This window comes from Hippoglossus stenolepis, chromosome 6 (genome assembly GCF_022539355.2).
Source record: "Hippoglossus stenolepis isolate QCI-W04-F060 chromosome 6, HSTE1.2, whole genome shotgun sequence".
NCBI lineage: Eukaryota > Metazoa > Chordata > Actinopteri > Pleuronectiformes > Pleuronectidae > Hippoglossus > Hippoglossus stenolepis.
In genome coordinates, this window is record NC_061488.1 from 8,295,249 (window position 1) to 8,312,099 (window position 16,851).

At 43.9% G+C, this 16,851-nt stretch overlaps 1 protein-coding gene across 1 annotated transcript; it reads right to left on the reverse strand.

Annotated features, from left to right (window-relative positions):
- Positions 1–9,424: 9,424 nt before the first annotated feature.
- Positions 9,425–16,786, reverse strand: LOC118111681 (protein Wnt-7a). The gene is made up of 4 exons (XM_035160489.1): positions 16,412–16,786; positions 15,513–15,739; positions 12,716–12,987; positions 9,425–10,148 (listed from the first exon to the last, which is right to left on the reverse strand). Exons 1-4 carry the CDS (start codon positions 16,480–16,482, stop codon positions 9,666–9,668), a joined length of 1,053 nt encoding a protein of 350 aa, XP_035016380.1. The 5' UTR covers positions 16,483–16,786; the 3' UTR covers positions 9,425–9,665.
- Positions 16,787–16,851: the final 65 nt, after the last annotated feature.

The following is a 16,851-nucleotide window of genomic DNA, read 5'->3' on the forward strand; positions in this document are numbered from 1 at the left end:
CTGCTATTAGCAAATGGGTAATTTTACTTGTTTCACTTTCAGTCATTGTGCCAAATTCGTCGGCACATCCAAGAGCTCTTATAGGCGCGCCACAGTAAATTGGCAGGTTGAGCAGCACCAGTGTGACGTAAACTGCTTCCATCCATCATCTCCTGCTACTGTTTTTTATTTTTTTTTATTTGGCTTCGATGATCCACCGACTTGTTTTGTCTTTCTTGACTTTATCTACACTTTGTCTGGTCCCCTGCTTAAACCTGCACGTGTCTCCGCTCTGAGCCTCGCTGTTCGAGCATGTGTTCACAATAGTGGAATTTTTCCATTATTGAAACACACGAATATATCATGGTATGACCCAACACTGACAACTCCAGTCTGCTCAGAGAGGGACAGTGGTAGAAAGGAATTTCCCCTGGGACAGACTCGATGAACTGAACGCTGTCTTTGGGGTGTACGAGTCTGCAGCGGCAGCAGAGGAGGCAGCTCTGAGGTAATGTTTGTCTCTGTCTCTCTTCGAGATAAACCTGTCATTACAGCCCTGAGGAACGTGTCACATTGTGCGACTGTCTTCTCAGAGAAATGGTGTCTGACTTTATGAGAACACATGAATGTTGTGATCCAGTGATACACTCATCAGGGGCTGCAGAGGAGACTCTTTTTCATTCTGGTCTCTGTCTGTAGGGGGCGACTGTTGCATTTGATTCTCTCTTATAAAACATTGGACCATTATTCTCTCACCTGAATATCAATAACACTTTCACTGGAAAACGGACACAGTCAGAAGTGGCCTTATATCCACTGCAACTCACCAAACATCCCTCACATTTGATCATATATCCTGCGGCACAGGTTCCCTGTAATGATAAGTCTCCCTCAGCTCATCTTATGCGTAAATCCATCAAGAAACACTATCTTTGCCTTTGTTAAATAATTGAGTCCTGTCTGTTTTAGCATGCGTGTGCCCTCAGGTTGTCTGCACCTCAGATTTATATATGTTAAACTAAGATATTATTATTCTCTGAACCTCATTGAACTTGAGAGTCCTTACGACCTCACAGTCTGGCAGCGTACATCCGCCATGTGCAGCAGTGCCGTTGTTCGATGTCCTAACACGTCTCCAATGGGGCCTATGAAAGCTTGCCACCTGTTGAAGACTGCTGCAGTGCTTGTGGACAGTATCGCCTCCCAAGACTCATCTTGTGAGAGCTGCAGCTCTCCTGCCAATATGTCTGTAATTTGGGCCAATACTTTGATTCATGTTTTCTTTTAGACAGTTTGAATATTTCATATTTAACATCAACGAACAAAGAATCACATAATTTGAACGGTGTTTCTTGCAGCGATGAATCTACAAAAGAGCCATTTGTCTTCATTGTTTTGTTTTTACCTGCAGCTATAAAGTTTTTTTTCTTTCACGTGAACTGCTCTCACAGCATCAGTTTACTGTCACAGCAGAATGCCACAGTCTGTGATACCTGCGTACAAACAGCAGACACAGCTAGTGACATTTAGGAACTACTAACTACATTAAAGAGCTATCTGCAAAATGTACACTGTATTTGGTCTAAAATTCCACAATACGCATCCAAAGCTTTTAAAAATCACTCCCAGTATCCACCACAGCGTACATCCTTGCCAATTCTACAGCATTAATGTGTAACTGAGTCTTCCCTTGTCATATTTATTATTATCAGTCTATTACCCTGAAAATTATTGGCTTCCATTGTCAATATGTGAAAGGTTTGATAAAGTTCTGCACCCGTACGTGTACGTTTGGGGGACCCGTCTTTATAAGGGTTCATCTCTCCCCTTTCGTACTGCATGAGAGCGGAACGTGACATTTTGGTCCTACAACTTCACGTATGTTAGTTATTTTGTATTTTATGTTATGTTTACCTGCTAAAGTCAAAGGGGGGGGGAGGGACTGGAAGATTTTGTTCTTTGGCTCATTTTTTTCTGAATAAATGGAAATCACCTACAAAGACATTCATGGTCTGCCCCTTTCCATCAAATAAATTACAAAGCAGACGTCGTTGGAATCCACCAGTTGCATTTTTCAGCCTCTAATAATATCAGGCTGCCTGTAGAAGAGGAAAAGTCATTTGACACATTTGGGAAGAGTCAACATCCTCATTCTTCCACTCCGTGTCCTCTCAGCACCGTGCTGTTTCTGTCGGAGCAGACGCTGCTCCGTTCGGTCGACTCGTCCCGTCACTAGACACCCATCCTTTGGAGGGGCGGTGATTTATGATGGAAGCGATCACTGTGGTTTCAGTGCCAGCTGACAATGCTCCAACTGCTTTTGTTCTCTCTTCACAGGTGACATCATAGTCCAGATCATGTTTACTCTCTGCCCCTCGTGACACCTGTGGAAGATACAACTCGACGCTCTGTGATCCGTGTTACTGAAACTACTGTCAGTGCACGGATGGGTAGTTATTAACCTGCAAGAGAGCAAAGAAACCAGAAAGCCCGAAACCCTTCAGGGGGTGTGTCACTGTCTGGCACAGTGTCGGGAGTCACTGCCCACTCGGCATTCTTTCTGGATTCAACTCTGCCAGGGGAAGACAATCACTAATGAATGGCCAGCCCTAAAGAAAATGTCATTTGTATTGCCTGTTTTCACTATTGTGAATACAACAACAGCACTATAACATTACAATAACCATAAATCAACGTATACTGTAGGTAGAAAGCCTCTGTAAAATCATTAAAGGCGAGTGAAAGTGAGATTCTCTGGCCTTTCATCACTCTCTTTATGCACTTTCCCTTTTGTCCTATTCTTTATCTCATTACCATCACTGAAGCTCGGCATCCAGCTGTGCTCCCCTGCCCTACAGACAAACCTCTGACCCTGCGCTGAACCGCAGGATCATCCACCACTGTCACTCAATGACCTCCGGGACTCCGAGGTCATTCGGTGCACAGCCCGTTTCCATTTTTAGTTTCTTTCTTTCTTTTTATTTGGTTTAGGAATTTAATAGTGTACGCGCATTCATTGTCAGGGAAAAAAGTAATGAATGGAAAACATGAAATATGTTGAGAGGAATGAACAGAATGACCTGAGATACCACCTGTCAGACATCTCCACAGAGGCCGCTACCTTGTTTACAGCCAACACTGGCTATTATTTACAGGGAGCCACAGACATAAAAACTTCAAACAAGTGGTTATTACAGTTCATGACATCATTGTCATGAAGTGTGTGTGCAATTAACCGCATACAAAGGCCCGTTTGTGGCCCAGACTCCGGTGTATGTGCAGAACACGTTCACCGGGTGTCACAGAAGCGTCTGTTTCTTTCTTTTACTTTCTGGAATATGCATTTCAGTCCAGCAGCAGGAAATGAAACGAAGATAGCATGATTGAAAAGGCATGTGGCACTGACTTCAAAACACTTTTGTCACCAGCACTGAGGGATACATATCAAAAGAAGGTACTTTCAGGTATCTCTTTACCTCGCTGGGGTGAAGGTGAGGGTGTTTCCATATCTTGTCAATGCATGAGCGGAGCGAGGGAGAAGATTAATGATATAATAGCTCTGACCACACGGTTTAGATATTTAAACTGGCAGCATCAGCTCAAATTGTTTCATGGCTTTCTGCAATGATACATTTAGGAGCGTGTCTGGACAGGTTACAAGATGCTAGAGGAGAGAACTCATTGCAACTCCCTCTGAACTGTTCAGCCAAGAGACAGGAGCTTGGAAGCTATGACACCATCAGTAAAGTACACGCAGAATGTTTACTTCCCGCCAACCTGTTTGTGCACCTTCTCTGTTGACAGGCTCAGAAATTAAAAAGTGAGACGGCGTCGGCGTCGGCATTGACTGATTAATTGATTGCCTAATCTACGGATAGAAAGAAAAAAAACCACACTTGGCACAGTTCCCTGTTTCCTTCTAAGTATTCTCTGAGCAAGGGAAAAGGTTTCGTAATCAGGAAAAAGGAGTCAAGGAGTGCAGCTTTAAAAAACGAGACTCTGGTTTATAATGAACCTGCGCTCGTGTGTCAAACCAGCGAGGAGCGATCGATTCGAGGAGAGAAGATGTCAACTCCTCACAGGATCGAGGAGAAGCTGTGACAGATTAAAAAAAACTGTCTGTGACGACACTGGAGGAGGAAGATCAATGTTTCCAAAGCGTCTCGGAGTCTTACGGGGTTGTAGTGAGTTTGGTGTTTTTGTTCAAAACATCCCGTGTCAGGACGCCCGAGACGTCGGAGGATTACAGTAAGCTTAGCTCAGGTGACGTCTACTGTGGAAGGGCTGGTGTGTGTGTGTGTGTGTGTGTGTGTGTGTGTGTGTGTGTGTGTGTGTGTGTGTGTGTGTGTGTATGGGGGCAGGTATGAGGGCCCTCCATAGCCCTGTTCCAAACCACTCCAAAAACAGGGAAAAGTATCATATGTGCTTCTCAGATCATTTGAAGTACACTACGCGCCATCAAAAGCCGCTTTTAACTGACTCACTCAAAGCTCTCTTTACCCCATTTCCCAGATGCCGTCGCCATGATTACATATTTCCAGAGCTTTCAAAGGCAGGTTAAGTGGACGGGTATGTTCATTCAAACCACGGTAAATGGCTCCTTCAAAATACCCCCAGAGAGCCTGGGTTCTTAACTTAATGCCCCCTGACAATGCCTGGAAGCTATTTGACCACTGTGTTTACCTGCAAAATCAGATAGACCATGGGAAGTCAGATAGACCCTGTGAGGGCCAACCAGTCGTGGATCTCTCTCTCTCTTGCGGGGAGTGGATGTTGTCGGCTATCTCTGGCTTCCATCTCAAGCGGCGTGCGGTTAAGAGAGTGCATGAATGAGCTCTGCGCCCATACAGTATCTCTGGAATCACATAAAGACAACCTTGTGCTCTGCAATTTACTGTGCAGTGCTCAGGTGCTTGTGCATGTCCCAACCAGAGGAAAAACAAAAGTATGACTGACATAATCATGTGTCAGAAGATTTATGGTCAGAAGGGAGCGAACGGTAGAGAAAACCTGGAGAGCACATTTTCTCAATCCTCCTCCTTCAAATTATTGTCTTAAGTGCCGTCCACTTGTTTGAGTGAAACGTTGGAAGCGCTTGAAACGCAATCGTCCACACACGCGGAGCATTGTGCTCATGACGGCCCCGTAAAAGATATGATTTATCAACTCTTAACTCTGAAATTATGAGTCATTTCCCTCTTCATTGGTGGCCTATTTTCTAGTTACTGCACCTCTAAGGTGTTTCTAGTTAGACGATCTTAAAATTAGGTTGACGTAAATCTCTGGTCTTGACAAACTTCGGGATCACCGGGTAGACTTTTAATTCCGTCCATAAATCTGGCCACTGACAGGCCAATCTAATGATAAAACAGAAAGCAGGATGGGTCTTGCTTAAATATGTTTTAAAAGACTCGTTGCCGGCTGTGACACTAATTGCCGGCTGGGGCTCACTGCTGGGCTGCCCTGATGTAACAGGTCATGAGCGCAGATAGGGAAGCTGTGGCAGGCCTCCAGCAATAACAGAGGGAGGGAGCCAGACTACCAACCATAAATCTGCTGCAGCTACCATCAATTTCCAACCACCACGGGTGATGGGTGAGAGCGCGTGCGTGCGTGCGTGCGTGCGTGCGTGCGTGCGTGCGTGCGTGCGCGTGCGTGTACGTGTGTACGTGTGTACGTGTGTGTGTGTGTGCATGTGTGTGTGTGTGTGTGTGTGTGTGTGTGTGTGTGTGTGTGTGTGTGTGTTGTGTTTATAAACAAAACTCCAAAGGGCACTGCAACCCCACTTCAGAGCAACATGGATATTACACCCCTGTACATCTTGGCATGGGCCTGCTCCTGTTTACGGAGAAACACGGCTAAGAGTATAATTAGCACTGCAGTGATCCTGCAGGGTGTCTGACTTAGGCTGTGATATCAAAGAAGGTGGTATTTTGTGCTTGTGACTCAATGGAGATGAAGTGACTGTGGCCTCTGTGTGGGGAGGTGTTTTCTGCACCTGACAGGAGAACACTGCAGGTGGATTATCCTGAGACAGCGGCCAATCTGCGGATTTGATTTAAACCCCCGCAGAAGATTTTGTTTCGCTCCTGTCTGTCTGTCTGTTTGTTTGTTGGTTTGTCGGTTGGTTGGTTTGTACGCAGGATTATGCAAAAACAATTGAACACGAAACTTTTTACAAAACCTGAGAGAAGGATGTGGTTATGGGTCAGGGGAGAATCCATTAAATCTCAGTGCGGCTCTAGAAGAGGATTCAGGATCTGCAATTTTCACTGATATCCCAGGAAATAATTCATAGATATTGTAAAAAAAAAGTCAAAAGCAAATTGAGTGAACTGACATCTATGAGTGTTTGCACTATGGGGCAGCTTGATTGATTTAGAGGGAATCCACTCTACCACTTGATATTCTGGTTTGTCAGTAGGTTTTATGCAAAATCTACTGAATGGATTTGCACAAAACGTTTTTTTCTGGATTTTTCAGGGCATTTTTGACATTTCCAACAATTCCCAACTGAATAATTTGTTAATCGTGGTGAAAAAAACTGGGCAGAATAGGATTCTGGTATCTTTGGTTGAGGTGTTTGCTCCATGAGTATCTAGTTTGTTTGTTGGTTGGTTGGTTTGCGTACTTGTTAATTTATTTGCCAGTAGGATTACGCAAGAACTACAGAATGGATTCCCATGAAACTCGGTGGAAGGATGGGACATCGGCCAAGAGAGAACCAATTCAATTCTGGCACAAACAATGCGAGACGTTTGTTATTGAGATTTCCCAGGGAATATTTCATGGATATTACGGTAACTGATATTTACGAGTGTGTTCAATTTGGTGCAGCTTGATTGATTTAAGGTGACGGTTGGGTTGAGTTGGTTGGTTGGTTGTTGTTTTTATTGAGGGAACTGATATCTTTGGCGGAGGTTGTTTGGTTTGTTAATTTATTTGCCAGCAGGATTACGCAAAGACTACAGAACAGATTTCCACGAAACCCGATGGAAGAATGGTACAGGGGCCAAGAAAGGACCTATTAAATATCGGATCCAGACAATGTGCTTTACTGAGTGTCGTTATAGTTTTAAACATGTTATCATATAAATATCAGGATCAGAAGTTTAATGGTGTAAGTATTGGTGATTGATCCACCTTGTGAATCCTTGTTACTTAACAACACAATGCTAAAGGCGTCCACACAACCCTGGTATTTTGTCATTCACATGTTTCAAGTGAAAACAAGGTAACACACACAAAATGAGTGACTCTGAAGTGAATGTGTTTTGTTCACGAGACACTGTGGTGTGTTTCTCACACACAAAACCCTAGTTTAGGTTTAACCCGAGCTTTTGGAGCAGCTGCCTTTTCTTATGTGAGAGTCTTTTGTATCAATATTATGAAAGCTGAAAGCTTTTGTCAGACAGAGACAAGCCTCTATTATTATCCCCCTCACGCCCTTTTCTCTTTATTCTGGGCAGATTATCTCAGCCAATGACACATGATACGGCTAATCTACTGTAAATTAAACCTGAATTCTCGTGTGATTCAACTTCTTCAATAGGTCGTTCTTTTAAAAAAAGGTCTTTTACCAGGAAAAACCCAGCATGGAAATGTTGTAAAGCGGAGCACAGGTGAAAACTTTACAGGCCACATTTGTCAATCCCAGGAGATTATTGGGAGCAGGTTTTCCGTCAACACCTCCGGCCCCGTCTCCTGACTGCACTTCCAGGCCGATGAGAGCGGAATCCGTAACGACCGTGGGCTTCAGCATCGTTAACATTTCCCTGACACGTTGGCCGGCCTCTCTTGGAGACTGCCCCGCATTTTCTCTGCTGCGCTGGAGTTGTTGTAGCAACTAGTGGCTCAGGAGTGAATGAAGCAGATGTGCGAGTCATCTATCAGTTGACAGCTCCCACTCCCCCGACTGAGCAAGTCATCACCGTGACAGTCTGCCCGGCCAGTCTCATCAATTACACTGGTACCCTACCATTAGACCACAAACACTATTTCTCCTCGGACACATTCAACTGCTCCCCAGTCTGCGAGACGGGCCCTCAATTAAGCCTGAATAACTTTCCCCTTCCCAAAGAACGGACCTCTTTCTGTGGCCCAGTACGAGACACATTGTACGTGTGGGATAAACCCATTCAGACGTGATTTATCTTCACGATGACCATTTAATACTAAATAACATTTATCTTTCATTTATGACACTTCACAGGTGCCTGATAATCAGAAATTCTTATTTAATGGGCAATTTAGGTCATTTATGTCATAAATGTTTAATAACTCCACTGCAGTGGTCGATTATATAAAGAAATAATAAAATAAAGAAAGAAAGTACCAGTATTCTTGCATTATTCTTGCAGTGCTCTCACAAAACTAAATACTCTCCATGGGTTTTCGTTTTTTTTTTTAATCTTTCTAATAATGGAATAAGGCATCGCCACTTGTGCTTTTGTTCGTGATGTGGATGTATGCAGAAGCAATAATGGAATCCACGTCTTGTTAGTGTTATTCTGCTCCTGTATTCCATCAGTAGTAGTCATGAAATGCAGTAAACACAGACATGTTGAACACAGACACATATAATCAGTTTCTATCACTTACAATACACAACTATGGCAGTGACAGCAAGGGGCCAACTTACATACATCAGCTTTTTTTCTCACAAAGGTTTCAAAACAGGTGTCGGGAATCAGAGCTCGACATTGAATATGCAAAAAAGATATAAATAAGACATTCATATAAAAATAGGCTTTTACAAAATAAACTCTATTAACCAATATTTACCAAAAGTGGAGAATGTGCCCATCTTTTTGATCAGTGAATAAGTCCAGTTAAGCTAAATCAGCTTGAAGTGAGCAATGCCATTGAAGACGGTCAGTAGAGCGTATGCGGCCTTCTACCTTGACAAGTGGGATTCTCTAGACTAGCAGCAAACAGAGGGAAGACAAACTCATGAGAAGGTCAGAGGGTCAGTGTGAGCAGCCTACAGCAGTTTCATGTGGAACAACGTTATTCTACAAGTTATTCCAGGCAGATTCCAATCCAGTGTATCAACCGCAGACAAAGGGGTCGATTGCTTTAATAAACTAAAACCTCCCAACATTTAGTTACTTTTGATCCAAAATGGACACAAAAAAAATCAGTAGTTTTCTTTATAGAATAAATTAATATTAATCATTTTCATTCTCTAAATACAGTATGTTAAATATTCCAAATGGCTGTGTCATTTCACCCGTGCACAGGGAGCGAGAACTACAGCGACGTGCTCCGCCCAGCAATCACATCCGCCGTAATTCATTTGCATCGGCCAAGTCGAAATGTCAGTACACGTCCACATAGCTTAAAGTCTTGACCTTTTGACTCACGCTGTGGTCACCCGGTCCCGTATGCCACAGTTCAGTTTCTGTCCTTTAACAGTCACCCCCTCCGACAGACAGACAACAATCCAAGAAGAGGGGTGAAGAGCTTTGTGTGCAAAAGAATCGCGACGCCCCCCTTCCTCCGCTTACTGCCTGCACGGTGCAGTAGTTCCTCGTGACGTACGAACAGGCTGCGATCACAGCCTCCTCGTTAAGTTCGACAGTTCCAGTTTGTCCGTGACATCACAAAGACATGCACACGCACGCTCCCAAACACACACACGCACACACACAACACCCACAGACACACCTTTCCGATAAATATTCTCATTTGCACGTGTACACCTCTGTCCTCTCGCTGCAGGTGTTGCACTTGACGTAGCAGCACCACAGGAACTTGCAGTTGCACTGCCACACGCGCGAGTACTGGTGTGTGTTGTATCCCCGCCCGCAGCACATGAGGTCGCAGCCGCTGATGTGCTGCATCATAGTCTTGTTGCACACCCGGCCCTGCGTGCCCAGGCTCCCCGTGACGGGGTCCGCCTCACAGTAGTTGGGCGACCTGTCTATGTACACCAGGTCTGAATCCATGGGCTTCCGGTAAGAGTAAGGCTTCTTGATCTTCAGGAATTTAGGGCGCTTGTTGCGGCTGGCTTTCACCGTCTCCACGTGCACGGCGTGGGCATACTTCTCCTTGAGAATGTAGCCAAGCTCGCGGAACTTGGGAAGTGTAGTCCAGCAGGTTTTGGTGGTGCAGGAGCCTGAGACACCATGACACTTGCATTCCAGTCGCATGTTCTTCTCCAGGACCTAGACAAACAAAAAACAACTTAGAGGTGTAGTAACAACTGGCAACTGTGAAAACACATTACAGTGATGAGTGATAGTCACTCTCTCATGAAGGGATAATAGCAGCCATACTATTAAAACCAAGTATTATGTAGGTTATGATTTCACTGCTTCCTCCCTCAAAGGAATATAATTAATATTTATTTTGTTTCTGTACGTGTTTCTACAACCTCAATCCACATTTCAACCTGTGCACTTCAAGGTAAGTGACAGACGTGCAGCTTAATAACAACGTGACTGACAAACACGCTGCGGTCGTGGATTAAACACAGCGCCACTATATAGCAGTGTGATACCGTACACACAGAAGCCAAAATAATGTATCGGATTTCAGGCTCTGTGTGTGTAGTTACCACACACAACACACAAATGTCAAGAGCGATTGTACAAGGCGTCGAGTGACTGGGATTACTGTTAAACCCTGAACTGATGACAATGAGAAGTGCCACTGACTGAAACTGGAATTTTTCGTTAGCAACAAGGTCAATTGCGATTTCCTTTCGCTAAAACTCTCGGCGTTTGGTATGCGATATGTTCTCCTACGGCCACCGACAGGAGATTTATGCCCCCGGGTTCTTGGCAAGTAAACTGTAACTATAAACCCAAATGCAGACATGAGAACAAGGAGCGAAAAACAACTTTTCCCAAAGCAAACCACTTCATAAAACCTCCTGGCTGCTACTCCCTAATCCATCAGTTGTTCTGTGACCAACACTTGTGACAGCCTTTGTCCCGACGTCTTCGACCGGGGAGCTGTGAACGGCGCTCCTGCTCAGTGTCACTGCTTTTGATTAGCATAAATAAAGGCGGAGAGGGGGCTGACTATCAAAACAGAGAGTCTATTTATCAGCAGAGAGAAAGGGGACAGAGGGAAGAAGTGCTCAAAAGTTTGAATCCACAAGTATACACTTTTCCCTGAGAGGCAATTTAGCTGTCCAGATAAGCCAATTTGAATTCATGGGCCTGAAATGCTCACAGAAAATGATCTTCTCTGCACAATTGTGTGCGAGGGGGCTTTTCAGCCACTGCTGGACATGTTGGTTTTGTGAATGAGGCTGTTTTGGCACGGCGCGGTGGAGAGAGGGGATATGAGTTAACACGGGCAAAGCTGCTTCTTTATTCTTCACTAACTCCGGCCTCACTTTAGCTGTTTTGGCACATTACCCCCTTCGATCTCTAACCTCTAGACTCACTGGAGTCTCTTTGTCACTTTGCAGTCTTCTGCAGGCAGGGATGCAATCGAATGAGCAGGCCAGGAGCAAATCATGAAAATATAATTTCCTGATGAATTAGACATATTTGTACAGGTGTTTTCTTACTGTTTTATGTTGTAATGTCTCTTTTATTTATGTCAGGCAGTGAAAATAACATAGTGTATACAATACCAAAGTAAAACATGATAAAGATCCAGTTTTTAGTTTATTTCTGACGATTTAATTCAAACTGTTTCCTACCTCCACTAAGGAGGTTATGTTTTTGTCTGTTATTTATCAGGATTACGCAAAAACTACTGGTTGGATTAGCATGAAACTCGGTGGAAGGCTGCGGTATGGGTCAGGGAAGAATTCATTTAATTTTGGAGCAGAACCGCATCACAAGATGAATAGGGCGTTTTCCAACATGTTAGTTGACTTCTCAGAGAACCATTCTTTGATCCTGAAAGAAATCAGGGATACTTAGGGGAGTGATGTTCATGAGTGTGTGTAATTTGGGGCGGATCCCAACATTTTTTTGATCTGGTGAATTTAAGTGTTCATAAAGGGACTGTTGGGTCTATTTGACGTCTTTATATTTTGTTTTTGATGTATGTTGTGATGCCCTTTGTAACTTTTCCTTAAAACATTTTACTTTATTACAGGCTCAGTGAGCATGCCCAATAACATGATATATAAAATTCCAAATTTATACTTTGTAAAGATCCTATTTGGAACTTATTGCTAATGATTTAATTAAACCTATTTATTAGAGCTGTTATGGTGGACTGCAGGTAACTGAACTCCTCTACAACAGCAGAAGACACACACTAGCCTTCTCAATGACGATCCAACCCAGTATCCAAACAGCAAACGGCCATCAGGTGCATGTACAAGCACATTGCACCTGATGTGGGTTTATGATATTAGAGAAATTGTGGGTGGGGATCGGTATAAAGGAAACTGTGTGCTGTCGCAGTGGTGCAAAGCATGTGGGGGACGGGGCTAATGCCTTTTTGTGCAGCGTCAATCTGTTTTCAGACCAGAGATCTGGGTTGTAATCAAACCCTGCCACTTAGACAGCTCTTCGCCTAAAAGCAGCCCTTTATTCCGCTGCTTGTTTCATCTCGGCCCCTTTGCCCAGATCCTTGGCAAGGTTCACCCACGCCACGGCCCGGTAGAGACCGTTAACAGGAGCTTAGATCAGCCACAGACTAGTTAACCCGTGGTTCAACGTCCCTTTTTTTCTTGAGACTGGATAAGACAACACATTCACAACTTTTTTAAAGTTAATATCCTGAATAAAGACACATAACCCTGTTGTTCATCACTTACCTTGCGTCCAACCTCATTATTGTGGAGGTTCATGAGCGTCCTTGCGTTCTGTTTGACCTCCCGAGCATCGATAAACACTTTGGAGAAGCCGAGGCCGTAGCTGATGTCCGCCGAGCAGCCTCCCCACTTCCAGCCCTGGTCTTTGCTGTAGAAACCCTGCTTCTCCTTGTCACAGCTGCAGTCACTCAGGTTACCCTGTGTGCAGGCCGCAGTGATGGCGTGGGCCACTCCTGCTGCGATGATGGCGTAGGTGAACGCAGCCTCTTTGCTTCCTGTAGGGGAGCAGAAAGAAAAAAAAGGGGTGATGAATAAAAAGTAGCATGTTTAGATTTCGATTTTGTGAATGTCCAGTATGAGGAAAATACAAGAGGATTTTCAAATAGGAAAAGTTGTTTAATTATTAATAGTATATGTGCTTACATCACGGCCTCACTGACACTTCACTCAAGGCCTGCAGTGTTTTGAAACCTGACCTGGAAACTGTCCTGCCCGTGAACTAAAATGGCTGCTGGCGGTACAGTCAACAAAGCGGCATGAATACGAGGGTTGTCGGCAAGGAAGGGCTATTGATCCGCTCAGAAAACTGTCCCATTCTGTGTAAACGCATAAGGCACTGACATCAGAATCTTCATTCTGCCGTTATCTCACCCAAGTCCGGCTCATAAATCATTTACACACATGCGGAAATATCGACAAATGAGTAATGGTTAATCTGCCAAGACTCATAGACAGATCCTATGTAAACAAGGCAACACTTTTTCCTTCTAATACTCTGTCAAAACAGCCCACGGCCAAATACATGTGCGTGTTCACGAACATAATCACCAAGTAGCATGTTTTCATTCTCTGATCTGTGAGTCTTTATCGCACAAACAGGAAATCACGCTGTATTTACGTGTAAACAAACTCCCCTTGTCCCTGTTTGTTCAAAACAAACATCGTGTCTTCTTCGTGCTTCCTCGTGCCAACCGTGCTTCACGATGTCAAGCTATCGTGTTTTTAATAAACATCTTGGATCTGTGCCCTTGCCATTGAAAAAAAAATCTACTCATATTGAGGCATCAATTATGTGGACGTTTTTATAGAGTCAATGGGCTCCGAGCCAAAAAAGAAGGTGTGTCCGTTCTGACTGCACCGTTGTTAATTTTTCCCTTTCAGTTCTGAGTGCATGAGTTCACTGCAAGAGACGGTGTGAATTCTTCACAACCTTAACGAGAGGTGTACGATATTAAAAAGAGAGAGAGAGTCAGAAGCATGTATAAGTTGAACTGGGAGTGCCGGTTCACTGTTCTTCTGCCACGTCTGCTTCTCCTTCATCTCCACAGTGTCAGGGACCTCGCTATACGCACGATCTTTATATGGACCTGGTCCATCTCGCAGCTTAGTGCAACCACAACGCTCAAGTGCAAACTCAGCTGAAGCCTAAAATCCAAAAACGGCTCAGCGCCAACGCACCTCGCGTTGCTCATAAGCATTATGTCAGTTCACTGGTCATCCCTTGCTTTGCTCCGAGAACAATCACAAGCAGCAGCTGATGCAGAATGGGCATCAACAATGGCGTTCATTTACAACCTTTTAGCCCTCTACGCTAATCTGAGCGGTGAAACCAATCTATTCGGTATGGCTGTCCAGGCCATAGACTTAAACTCCCCTCTTGGAAACACAGTCTCTTGATGGGTTAGAACTACTCATTCATAAAGGAACAGATTGTCGAACACCACTGTTTTCATTTCAACACTATGAGGAGATAATCCTTTCTTCCCAATAGCGGCGTGCGAGATCCCAAACATCTGGTCCAAGCTACTGACCATTGTGTAATAGAGTAAATAGAGCCTGTTTGGAGGTTTTGGTATATTTCAATAACAAAAAGTATTAAAACTCCCTATAATGTAGCCTTCAGGTGTCACTGCAGAAAATATTCTTATACCCTGAATATTTGACAGTCTTGCGTCCACCTTATCACTGAGTAGAAGACAAATGAGCCGCAAAATTCCTGCCACGATTTCAGGTTTGGTTTGTCACGTGTCACGAGACTTTTGTTTCAGCAGGAATACTGATTTGTTGCTTTAATTTTATACTTTCAAGTTGTGCTCTCCCCTTGTCTTTCCCCCTCACTGTAACTTATACCCGTGGTAAGATCGACGTCCCTACAGTGGGAGCCACAGCACCCATCACTAGACAGGATAAAGACCAGTGAAAATGTGTCTCCAGAGGCTCTGTTGGGCTGAAAAGAAAGGCTGCCAACATTCACAAGAGCTCTGTTACAGCACTGGCTTCAGATACCTTTTACACATCCTCAGAAAAGCCCCGCTCAAAGAAAAGTCAGGAGGAAAACTAGGCCTGATGTAAATGACACTGGTTCTATATGGGATGCTCCCTATATACTGGGATGCAGTGATACAAAGTAGATGATCGTGTATGTGCAGAGGAAGTTGAGGACTGATCTTGACTGCAGAGGGGGATCGGATATATAATTCGTTTTGTGAGACTGGAGAAAAATGTATGTATTTACAAACAAATCCTTTGTATTTGTTTTATTTTTCTCGAGCATCAGGTCCTATTTCAACTTCAATTATTGAAACCCTAAATATATTTCAATCCTTCAATTTACTTTGGCTTTGTGTTTGTAAATACAAACCGTTTTCAAGGAGAATGGCGAAAGAAACCAAGGGTTTTACGCACAATGGGCACAAATACGCACGGAATTATGAGGTTGATAGACAAAATGTGTTGAGCCTACTGATGTCAGAAAAAAACATTTCAAACTGTAAACAAACATTAACAGACAGCAACATACCCACTTTCAACTCTTTTCCGAAGACTGTCCTCTCTCCAAGCGCAGAGCAGTTCCAGCGCCCGTTTTTGAACTGAAACTGACACTCGTTGATGCCCATTTGGGCTCCCTCTCCGATGACGATAATGGCATCGGGGCGACTCTGGCAGATAATCCGTTGTCTGGGAGCCAAACCGGGGATCTTGTTACAGATTATGCTCGCACCTAGGGCCACCACGGACGTGAAGCCACTGTGAATGGAAGATGGATAGGACTGAGGAAAATGACCCACCGACAATTTCTAATTTCCTCTGATACGCGAATGTATTTGCACGTTTTGGTTTTGATAAATACAATCAACACAATCAATATTTCCCCGTTCAAATGGATGGTTTGGTTTGGATCATTTTATTTTAACATTAAAATGTATCCTATGGGTGTTTCACTTTACAGGAGATAAACATGTCTGGTTAAAGTGCACAGTTTTCCAAATTGCAGGCTGCAATAAAGTTTCAGATACGTTTAATTAGCAAATTTCCCCATTGCGTGACTAATACAGGACTTCTTATCTTATCTTATCTTATCTTATCTTATCTTATCTTATCTTATCTTATCTTATCTTATCTTATCTTAAAACAGATTAACACAAAACACAAAGGTTATAATAAAGGAAACGTCGTCATTTAATAATCACGCAGTTACCATAGGTATACGGGAACTGAGACCTTTACGCACATATCCCCAACTTTACGCACATCGCTAAACTTTTTATTTGTCATATTTAACATCGACTGAGGAAATACAGGATATAATCTACGATTAATTTTTAGAAGGAGCAGCAACAGATACGTGTTATTATCTTCAGTTCGGGAAGACAACGTAACAAGCTCACGGGCAGAAGAAGTCGAGTGAAGGCAACTCACCCAATTTTCAAATAAACAATTCCCAGACAAAGTAAAACTCTTAGAATCCAGCGTCGTGTTCTCCGACTCATTGCGGCTGCGCTCCGGGTCTCATGCACCGATCTGCAGAGCTGTTGATTAACCTACGCGTAGCGCTCGTTCTCCGGTCGTGTTACAGGTAAGTCCAACGGAACTCCAGAAGCACGGAAAGCATCAGGGGGGGAAAAAACAACAAAACTATCGCGGTACAACCCCCGGGAACTTTCACAAGCTGCCGGCTACAGGGGTATCATCCAAACTCCCGTCACTTGCCCCCCTTCCACTGGGCCCTCTTGTCATTGCGAGGCTGTCACAGTCGCAGGTAACCCGTGGGGTGAACAAGTGCGATTATCTCGTTCTCACAGTTCCTCTGCAAACCCGCAGGTCCTGGTTATATATCTGCCTCATCTATCTGGGGCGTG